Source organism: Trifolium pratense, linkage group LG2, assembly GCF_020283565.1.
Source record: "Trifolium pratense cultivar HEN17-A07 linkage group LG2, ARS_RC_1.1, whole genome shotgun sequence".
Classification (NCBI taxonomy): Eukaryota; Viridiplantae; Streptophyta; class Magnoliopsida; order Fabales; family Fabaceae; genus Trifolium; species Trifolium pratense.
Window position 1 is genome coordinate 13,865,406 of NC_060060.1, and position 11,535 is coordinate 13,876,940.

General features: G+C 33.2%; 2 protein-coding genes across 3 annotated transcripts; one reads left to right on the forward strand and one right to left on the reverse strand.

Moving 5' to 3' along the window:
* Positions 1-1,733: 1,733 nt before the first annotated feature.
* LOC123904227 lies at positions 1,734-5,466 on the forward strand. The gene is made up of 13 exons (XM_045953915.1): positions 1,734-1,882; positions 1,955-2,035; positions 2,196-2,323; positions 2,422-2,534; positions 2,906-3,073; positions 3,156-3,218; positions 3,321-3,408; positions 3,529-3,599; positions 3,723-3,853; positions 4,128-4,187; positions 4,611-4,721; positions 4,805-4,873; positions 4,965-5,466. Exons 1-9 carry the CDS (start codon positions 1,734-1,736, stop codon positions 3,738-3,740), a joined length of 879 nt encoding a protein of 292 aa, XP_045809871.1. The 3' UTR covers positions 3,741-3,853; positions 4,128-4,187; positions 4,611-4,721; positions 4,805-4,873; positions 4,965-5,466.
* A 1,650-nt stretch (positions 5,467-7,116) lies between these two features.
* Positions 7,117-10,364, reverse strand: LOC123905641 (G2/mitotic-specific cyclin-1). Of its 2 annotated transcripts, XM_045955323.1 has the most exons (10): positions 10,130-10,364; positions 9,903-10,020; positions 9,735-9,791; positions 9,397-9,445; positions 9,148-9,297; positions 8,935-9,060; positions 8,474-8,563; positions 8,036-8,257; positions 7,812-7,910; positions 7,117-7,716 (listed from the first exon to the last, which is right to left on the reverse strand). In XM_045955323.1, exons 1-10 carry the CDS (start codon positions 10,191-10,193, stop codon positions 7,390-7,392), a joined length of 1,302 nt encoding a protein of 433 aa, XP_045811279.1. In that variant the 5' UTR covers positions 10,194-10,364; the 3' UTR covers positions 7,117-7,389. The 2 variants fall into 2 exon arrangements, with proteins under 2 accessions (XP_045811279.1, XP_045811278.1); XM_045955322.1 differs by having other exon boundaries at positions 9,735-10,020; positions 10,130-10,355.
* Between the last annotated feature and the right edge of the window lie 1,171 nt (positions 10,365-11,535).

Below are 11,535 nucleotides of genomic sequence, written 5' to 3' on the forward strand. Positions count from 1 at the left end.
CAAATCCTAAAGAATTAACCAAATACTTCGTGACGTTTATTCAAAAGGATTTTTCACTATACGTAAAAAAAAAAAAAAAACCTAATTCCAAATCCAAAAATAGGAAACAATGGAAATTGAAAACTCTTCGTGCTTTTTGTTATGTCTTTTTAATTATGTAATGACTTCATATATGTAATGACTTGATTTGTTATGTCATTTTGATTTAGAAAAGTGTCTTGAACTTCCATTTAGAAAAGTGTCTTGAACTTCCATTTTGCAAAAGGAGTAAACATAGGGGGGCCAAAATTGCTATTTTGAAACATAGGAGGCCAAAATTGCAACTTTTTGAAATTTAGGGGGTCAAAAGTGCTATTTTGAAACATAGGGGGTCAAAATTGCAACTTCCTGAAACTTAGGGGGCCAAAAGTGCTATTTTGAAATATAGGGGACCAAAATCGCAATTTTCTGAAACTTAAGGGGCCAAAAGTGCAATTTAACCTATATATTTCAATCTCATAACCTAACTTTTTGCATAACCTTCACTCTTCTCTAAAATTATAATGTAATTAAGTCAATAATGTATATCTTCGTATTTTTTTTGTGTGACTAAATTATAAACTCTTTGTTGTTTCTATGAAAACGGTTGACATTTAAATGGGATAAATATTGAAAGAGAATCCAACCATGTTCATCTTCATTGTCACTAAGAAATGTTATAATAATGTAGAAAAATGTAACATCACAACATCAATTTTTGGATAATTGGAGAGGTATAATTTAATAATAATGTAGAAAATTGTAACATCTTGTGACATCAATTTTTGGATAATTGGAGAAGCATAATTCTTTATTATTTATTATGAGACTGATATAATATAAAAAAAAATAGAGATGAGAATGATATAATATTGATTATATTGAAAAAATATATAAGGAAGTGATGTGGAAACAAAAAAAGTAGAGATGAAAATGATATAATATAAGGAAGTGATGTGGCATTATTGTGTGATTTAATTGGATGTAAATGAGTGATGTGGATTAGGGTTAAGATGAATAGTAGGAGAACTATCTAGGAATCTTATTATACTAAAAGCAAGGCTGATTTGTCAGCCCTAATTCTTTGGTGATTTGAAACCCTAATCCCTTGCCCAATGAACCCTTTACACCTTTGTATATTGGCCAATCATATCTTGACATCTCTAGGTTTCAATCTTCACATTCATTCTAGGTTTAGGTTTATATTCATATACCATCTTACACATGACTTAATATAATTCTTTGCATGTCTCATGTGGACCCTCCTATGATTGCTGCAAACAACTGGCTGGTTTTGAGATTGCTGGTTTATAGAAACAATTGGCACAAGTAGTTTATGGAAATAATTCTGATTTTATGATTACTTTCCCAATGTTTTTTCATTTGTCAAGTTTTTCTCTCTCTTCCCCTCCTCTCTCTCTCGTACGCTCTCACTCTTTCTCCTCACCTCACACTTTCATCTCTCTTTCTCCTCCCCATCTCATCCTTCACCATAACATCCACACCACAGCCTCCACCACCATCTACAAATCAATCACTCGTAAGAGTGAGGGAGTGGCCGAGTGAGAGAAGCCGGCGGGAGAGAAGTTCTGGCGAGGAGGAGGAGTTTCGGCCGAGAGAGTTCTTGTGGCCGTTTGTGGTGACACGGCGGTGCTTGGCAACGGCGGCAATGAAGCTTCTTGCTCCTTCTTTCCTCTGGTTCGATCTCAAATTGTATGCTCTATTTATTTGTTTTTTTTTTCGTTGCTTTTTTTTTTGTTGTTGGTGAGGATGTGGTGGTTATAGTGGATGGTGTTCTCTTCCATCGATCCTCTGTGGTGAAACTAAGTGGAATGTCTGAAAGAGCTTATATTAAATCTATAATTTCCTTTTATAGATTTATTTTTTGATTTATTTAGATTTTCCTGTTTTTTAATTGATGAATTTGGTGTTTTAGGTTGAAGCTAGATGTGAGAGAATTGGCGATTCAATTCGGTTGTGTTCGGATTATACCTTATGTTCGTTACGGTCTTAAGCTGTAAGTTATTGATTTTGTGGTTTTAATAATGTCTGCTACATGTTTGATGAAATGCTATTGAGAAAAAACACTAAAATGTGTTGCTGAAAACCTAGGATAGATAAATGCAAGTGATTATTTGGATAACATGTCCGAATCGTAATTCTGGATTTGATTACAGGATTATAATGCAAAGCTTTCTGATTTTGGCCTGGCAAGGGATCGCTAAAATCGTTGTTATTGTAGGCCATCTTACTACTAATAGTGATGTCTATAGTTTTGGAGTTGTCCTGCTAGAAATATTAACTGGTGAGTTGGTACTTGACATGACTAAATATGGAAGAGACAACTTGGTCTATAAGAGGCATACAAGGTAGCCACTCTTGCTTTGCAATGCCTATCATTAGAATCCAAGTTCAGGCCTAACATGAATGAAGTTGTTAGAACTTTGGAGAAGCTGCAAGTTCCTAATTTGAATGTAGGCAATCTAAAGCATGCTGATGGACAATCTCCAAACTTGGTAGAACTGACTGTCCTGCAGACAGACCAGGGAATCCACCTTGCATGATTTGCTGGTGATGTTGTCCATGATCACAGGTACCTCTGTAGCTAATATATTAAAAACCAAACTTTTCTTTACATTTCTACATTACATTTCTTTACTTTTCTTTATTGGGGTGCTGTGGTTTCTCCTAATCTATTTTGTAACAGTACATTTGAAGGTCTAGGTTATATTCTGTTTATGTGAGATAAGTCTTGCCAATAAATTTTGCCATCGAATGAAATGAGATAAGATTAGACTTATTAATTCAATGGTGAAAAATATACTTATGCATCCTGCAAAACTATTTTATTTGTGTATGTTAGATAAAACCATTATTTCATGCTTAGCTTTCATGTATACATGATTCTTTCTGGCTATTGATGAAAAACATTGGCCAAGATTTTTTTTCTGTCATCATTATGCGAAACAAACAACATTTAAAATTGATTTGGAATATGATACAAAGTCCGGTGTTTATGGCTGTTGCTTTTTATTTATGTGCAAAGAAACACAAGGTACATTTGTAATAATCTCAATACAAACACATGGCATGTGGTTATATATTGTAATGACATGATTTGTGATTGTTCTTTGCAGCTCAAAGTTGATAAGATTAAGCTAATTGAACTCTGTGGTACATCTGAAGCTGAATTTTCCAGTGTAAGTGTTTTATATGTACAATGAATATCTAATGTGTGATGATTTTATTAAGCTTGTGAGTGGTGTTCATGAATTTAAATGAATTGTGAATGGGTGCTGCAGGTTTCTACTACTATGAAAGATTTGTGCCATGATGTTTTTGGGGTAGCTAAAGAAAAGAAAGATCCTAAAGAAGTTAAGACCAATAGAGGTATACCATTTTTTTAGCTTTATGTATTGCTTTACAATGTATACTTTATTCAGATTATTTTTTCAGTTCCTGTTTTTGCATTAAGTATGTTCTTTCCTGCTTTTCCTGCTCTTTGTGCAGATTTGCTTGATGTCTTACCAAGCAAAAGAAAAGCTGAGGACGGTAGCTATTTGTCTGATGATGGAGCAGAGGTATAAATGGCTAATAACTCTATGAAACTTGCATAACTAAAGATTATTTTCATTTCGGTTCCTTGTGTTATCTATGGATATAAATTTTGGAAAGGGTTATTTTCTCTTTTGATTTTCAAACAGACATCCTATTCTTGGTAGCAAAGATTGATGTCGGTCGGTGAGTGACGATGGTGGATTAAGACACCCCGGCTGCATTTCTACCAGATGACTGCCAATTGGATGCTCATCGTACAATTGCATATATTGAAAAGGTTTGCATTCTTGGTCCATTTTTCTTTGCATATCTTTTACCTTTACTAATGTCATGCCGCTGTTATATGACTGCAGACATATAATAATGATTTCATTAAAAATATTCAATTTCTACCTATAATTTATGAAGGAGTTGTCTATCTGTACATTTCTCACACAAAGAAATGTTGAAAATTATAGTTTCTTTCTGACACCATGTCTCTGGAATATGCTTCCACCGGTTAAATTTACATGGCTTTTGAATATTTTTTTTAATATTGTGTTAAAATACAGGACCCTTGCCGACCTGGTGTCAAGGATTCAGTACAGCTTTGCTAAATCTCTGGGGTTAAGGTATTATAAATCTCTGGTTTTGAATGTTTTTTAGTGTCCCAAAAGGCTCTTATTGTTGAATGAACATGTTTAGTTTTTTCATTTCGAAGTGTCATCGTTGTCATGATGCTGGTGCAGTGATAGTAGACAATATGCAAGTTATGTTAAAATTGTGAAACGTACAACATGACTTGCATACTAATATAACTCTAGCCACTTAAATTGAAAACTGTCAATTTTGGGTATTTGTGAGGACATTGCTCCTGTGGACCATCATTTGATGGACTGTGTCAACATATGCATTGTATTTTCTTTCTAATTTGACCCCAAAGATTTTAAGGATCCAAATTCATATTATTAAACTCATTTGGTTTTCAATGGCTTGCAAATTGATCATCTGAAATTTCCTTATGCATTTTTTATATATAATTTTTTGATTTCAAGGTGGAAGTGACTGATGCTAATTTATACCGGAATTGGCGTGGTTATACTGTGAAAAAGATGACTGCCGATGAGGAAATCATCAAGCAATTCACTACACTCCACGGGATAAATGTAGGCTTCAATCAATGTCAATTTCAATTTCATTCATTTTGTAGTCCATCTTATAACGAGTTATTTTTATGGTTAAGTTTCAGTTAGATGATGATGCTAATGACACCAGCTTCAATCATTTGGAGTGTGAGTTGGGAGACAATGATCATCCGGTAAACTTATGATATTTTTGTATTAGATTAAATTAGTAATCACAGTGATTCAAGCTTTGATAAACATTCCTTTGATCATTGCTGTCTTTAGGCTGCACTTGATGGAGTTGAATCAAGCAATAATGCCCATATACCCGTTCCTCCTTCATCTCAGACTCCAACTAGCAAGCTAAGTGGCAAACAGGGGCCTGCTATTGCTGTGGTCGATGCTTCTTCCTCTGATAAGCCTATTGTGCAGAGGACTATAGATCTTGATGGGGATGATGCGACTCCAGCTGGTACCATTGGTCCATCAACAGACAATCCAATTGATTAAGTCCACATTATCACTCCAAAGGATGACAACTTTCCCAGTGTCAAGACTGGTTGTTCTAAGTGATTGTGGCTGTCATGGTGTTTTCCTTTGTTCATGATAAGTGTATTTGGTCTTAGTTTCCTGTCTATTTGTCTTGGTGTTGCTGTTTGTCTACATGTTTTGTATCTTTTGATGTTTTATGTTCTACTATCTAATGTTTAGTGAATGCTTTATATAAGCATCCTTTTATGTACTATGTACCTGTTCCACATAATAAATGGAATCCATCATGTAGTTATCTATTGCGTTTCAACTTACTTTCATATTTTTATTAGTTAGTAACACAGATGGATAGCCTCAGTGTGTGGGGAGGTCAGATGATGAACATAAATTGGGAATAGAAGAACCAAAAAATAACTTACAGCTCATATAGACCGATCTAATTAAAGAACAAACTCATGTTTCTTTTAAATTAATGTGGAATGTTGTGAGTTATAAAAGCCATGACACTTGAAGAAATTCCTTGTGTATACTTTGAACCTATGTCTCGAGCCACTATCCTTGCCTCAAATAATGGACCTGTAATTACAACATTAGATCGTATGAATTATCACCATGGCTCAGGTCCTCTCTGATCATACTAATTTACCAATGTGCTCTACATTTCTTGCAATTTAAGTTTCAAGTTTTAATGCTTTTATTCAATTTGGGATTTACTTTGTAATGTATGAACCAAGCATAATGCCTTGCAAAAGATTGGTGCTCTTTTAAATACCCTTTTGGTGATATCTTATTATACTTGTGTCTAGCTTAATTTGGTCCATAGCATCCATGGCTGGCAACAACCATGACTGATTAATAAATGAAGTTCATACGAACCCGTGCATCGCACGGGCTGGTCACTAGTTATATATATAGATATAATCTGCATTCTTCATTCCTTGATGACCCTTCCACAAACCATCTCCTTTAATATCATGTAGTCATAATCTTCCATCACTTGCATTAGCTTCGTCCCTATATCAATCCAAAAAAATCTGTCACACATCTCCATATTATATCTATCCAAAAATTCTGTCACACATCTCTTTCATTCATATGCTCAGTAGCACATTATCAGTACCTGCAATCCACTAGTGTCATCATAATTCTTCACCATTCTCACTCCTGTCTCCTATTATGTGGATACCATTGTGTTTGTGCAGGTCTTTTCCACCTTAGGCTATGTGTACTCCATTAAAAATAAGTGCAGATTCTGGTTCTTCTGTTAACAACCACACTTTGTTTTCTTTAATACACCTCCTCGAGACCTCGACAACATTATGCTGCATCATTTGACATGGCTGAACACACTCCCAACAATATCTTAACACTATCACTGCACACATTATGTTATGTTGCCTAGGTATCCCCAAATCCCTTTACCAAATTCAACAATATCACTCCACCTATCCTCCACAATCTGTTAAACATTCTCCAAGACCATTTTCCTAGTAGTAGTGCTATATTTAAAAGCTCTCAAGTTTATACCTAACCCTTTATTCTCTCACAACACATTCTATCCCCGTTTTATCCAATGTGTTCTTCTCGCCTTCTTTCTCATAAGATTGGGAGATAGCAGACATGACAAATTTTAACAGAACTGCAGAACCCCCCGAAGTTAGCTATATATTATCAATATCTGGATAGCTAACTTCTTGGGTTTGCACCAACAGTACCCATATACTTGAAGGGAAGAATCAACCTTGCAATTTAGTACTATGTTAACATTAACAGTTAACCAACATGAAAGCCTACTTGAGATATCAACTCGAATAATTGCAAGACTACTTTAATAGCACTTACATTTGACCAATACTGATATGTTTGTGCTTAAACACTCCTTTGACAGTGAGAATTCTATGATGGCAGATAAAAAGCAAAAATACTAATCAAAATACCTTGAGAATAATTGAAAATTTGGTATATATTTCCATTATTATGTTCAATGGGAACATGAGAAATACAGTTGTAAATATGAACTATGTTCAGTCAGAACATTACACAGGAATAATAACTAGAGAACAAGTATGTAAAAGTCACTGAGTGAGGATTTCAGAATCCTCAAAATATTAGTTTCCCATTCCCATTGCAACCCAAGTTGCTTACATTCTTAAAGCCCCAATTATGAAAGTTAAATGTTTGTAATCCAATCATCATCATGTAATGTAGCTAAGGTCTGCTACAGGTTGTTGTCCTCCAGAAGAAAAGTTGCCGGTTCACATTTTGCCGTAAAGCTAAATTTGGATGTGCAATACTTCCTATGTGCACCAGTAAGTTTCCCTATCCCAGCCTTCTTGTGAAAATCAACCATTAAACTAGAACACTCTAATAGTTGATCTTCTGAGTAGTTGGTGTGCCATTCACACGTCTTATTCCACAGTTTGACACCAAAGATAGTGCATTGAGCTGTATAGACAGCAGCTGCAGCAAGTTGAGAAGGAGGGAACTTCAACATTGCATATTCTACTAGAGATAGCTCTACCAAGAAGAAAGCTAGCAACTCAAGCTGTTTCAAAGTGAAGAATATATCAAAAAAATTATTAGTAACTATGATAAAGAATGGCATGAAAATTTATACGGCAGAAAAATATGATAACTTACTTTTCTGTCTGCTTGAGCAGCCTTCAGGAATCGTTTCATGAAAACATATGCTGTCGGCACAGATATGTTAAACTTCAATGTGTTGACCATCACCTTCTCCTGCAAAATTTTACACATGAATCTCAATTACTCGAGTACTCGTCATTAGGATTTTTATAAAATGGTCTGCAACCACAATTTAAGATTAAGGTTGTAACAATAAGCAAAGCAAACAATATTTTTACCATTTCCAGAACTTCTTTCCTTGTGTATGCTTTGTCTGATATAACAATCAGATCTGAAACTACAGGCACAGAAACTTCCTCATACTTACATGCCAAAAGCATTGCCACTAGACCAACCAACTGAAGCTTCTTTCTTACCACTGATTGCTTTTCCAAGAATCTGTCTATTAGATTAACTGTAAGAAACAGTGTCTCATGCACGAGGTCGAATTTGTCGTGCACCTGAAAAGTGTTCAAGCAAAACAAGTATGAATTATTCTAGTTATCAATATTTGGGGGGAAATGAAATTTATTGAAAATTAATGTAACATATATTTAGGAGTTAATTATGCTTTTTAGTCCCATAAAATCACATTTAACACTATCATTAATCCAGGAAGCAAGTTATCAGCATTTTATTAAGGAAAGTGAGTGATTCAGAAAGAACATTGAATATACCTCAATAAGCCAGTCAATGAGTATGGCCCTCATCCTTTCATTAATGTCAAATTGTTGTGCCATATAATTTGGTGAGACACAGCCAGTACTCTGCATGAATTTAATGCTATTAGTTATTGCAATTTGATGAGAAAGATTTGCCATATTAGTATTACTATTACATTTCCAAAATTATAAATTTCTTTAGGCTGATGATTAAATACAGTGAATAATGTTTTGAGTCATAATAAGAGAAAATACAATAAATGCTTCTGTTGACAAATTAGGAATCAACCAGTAACTATAGCATATATATTCTATTCTATATCATACAATGCACATACATGACACCGGGCACGACAATGACACTAACACGACATGTCGACATTGGTAGTAATTTGAGAAAAAAAATATAATCAAGATAAAAAGTAACCAAATCAAATGATGAGATAAGTGTTCCAAACTATTGATTCAAAATGTACCTCAACTTTTCTATAGAAAGAATAAAGATCTTCAATATATTCGGTAACCGCAAGAGGGTTATCTGCATCACAGGTGTCAATATCCAAAACAGGCTCTTCCATTATATCCTCCATCTCAACTTCCTCCTATAAGACCAATTATTTGACAGTCAACAACTAAAATTTGAAATTAATTAATTAAATATATGAATAAAAAAGACATTAAAGATATACCATCTGATCTGATCCAACAAGCGTTGGTTCTTCTATTTGCTCTAAAGCCATTGGCACTGGTTGATCTTCCGCTGGCTTGTGTTCATCGTCAACAAATATACTATCTGCAAATCCATTTGAATTTCCCAAATTTGACCTTTTGGTAGTTCCCTATTCAAATTGATCCCAACACTCAAAATCTCAGTCTCAAAAGGTAAGAATTTGTACAATGTAGCAAAATTTCACCAAAGGAATAAAAGATTCTACTACCTCAGCATTAGATTTTTTTGTGTCAGCAACAACTTTTGCAGCAAACCTCCTAAAATTACAGTAAATCAAGATAAATCCATCATCATATTAACAAATTCAATATTTCTGATTTATTAAGCACACACACACACACAAACACATGACACCAACACATAGACACCAATAATAATTTAAGTAATCGAAAGTAATTGAATTTAGTCGGTGTCATGTCAATGCTACCTAGTTTATGATTTGGTTTTTAAGAATACAAAATTCAAACATTCTTTCTCAGTATCTTTATTCTGGTCAACCAAAAACAACAAATTAAAATCACACAAAAGGGTTCATGAAACCCTCACCTAGTAATGGGTCGATGCCCCGGATCCGCTTGTTTCTTCTCACAAACCTCATTTCTTCTGCAATACACCCACAAAACAAAAACAAAAAAACAAAAAACAAAAACAAAGATCAAAACAAAGAAAACAAGAACAAGAACAAAAATCCACAAGAACACAAAGAAAACATACTCTGACAATGCTCTTTTGTTAACAACACATGGATATGGTCTCCCTTCCATAACAAGATTCTGATTAATCACTCCCAACACTCTTCTGTTTTGCCCAATCTTTCTAGAATCTAACCCTCCTATTATCACAAATAATAAAAATTAATTAATTAATCAATTTTTTTTTGTAAAAGTCAACAACCCATTTTGAAATTTTCAATCTTTCAATCAAAATTGACATGATTATACCTTGAAAATTTGTGGGGTTAATTGAGTTAGAGTTATTATAACTCTTGTCCTCAGAAACCTTCATTTTCTTGATAATGGATGAAAAATGAATGAAACACCCACAAAAGAAAGATGAAGATTTCAAAAATGAAGATCCTAGAAGAGCATGAAATTGAAAAGAGTGTGAGGAATTGACGCAGAAACAGTATCACTAAGTTGAGTGCAAAATTTGGGGCTATTTGTCTCTGTGATGAATGAACACAAAGCTAATGTATTTGTTTTGAAAAATTAACGGCTAGTAGTTTGTGACCGTTGAATCGTTGAGATTAACAAAAAATAATTAATTTTATTATTATATTATTGTTATTATGTTTTTCCTTTTTTTATTTGTACAATTAAAGAAAAAAAAAAGGGTGAGAGAATAACGGTAATAATATGCCATGTGATGTAAAGAAAAGAGGTGTCTGTTCACATGCAACCTACTTAGTCACCATTATCTTTTACAAACCACCTTTACTTTTTTTTACTAAATATAAAATTATTTTTTACTAATTATATCTTAATATCTTAATTTGAATTTTTAAATAAATTTTAGTATATAATTTTACATGGTTGTTTAATTAGATTTTACTTTTTGTATATCTGTGTATGCATTTTGAAAAATTATATGATAATGAATCTTAATAGTGTAAAATTGAAATATGTTTGGACGTTTATGTGATATTTTAATGAATATAAATTTAAGTTTATCTTATTTATGCTTCAAAAAAAAAAATTTATCTTATTTATAATAACTGTCAACAAATCATTATAAAAAATAATCAGTCAACAAATATTTCATTCATGTTATTTTTTATAAAATAAATAGTTTTGACTTTGTCATAAAAATAAATAAAATAGGTAATGACTTTGTAATATTAAATGACAAGAATAGGCTGGTGATAAATTAGGTGACTACATAAATAAACAGTCAAAATTTATTTTATTAAAATTGCAAAACCGAAAAATGTGAATGGATAACAATTGTGTATTTATATTTTGTTAGACAATTTCAATATTAAGCTATAATATGCTATCGATATAAGTAAGAGCGAGACAAAATTTAACGACAATAAAATAAAACTAGCCATAGTGCCATGCATCGATTAAGTGGTAAATAAAAAAAAAAATAGTAAAGGGATAAAAATATAATTATTGTTTGATCTCAAACCAACCAACAACTAAAATTGCATCTAGCTTGGAACTGCATGAACATAATACTCTGCATTGACCTAGGTTCATATAGTTTAGTATAGTGCCGCGCAATAGTGATTAGACTCATACATTATAAGTATAGGGAAGTTAGGAATTAGGGTTCTAATATCACCCCCTTCAATAATGTTTCAAATAGTTACAAACTGGGCTACCTTAACCCTCATATTTTTATC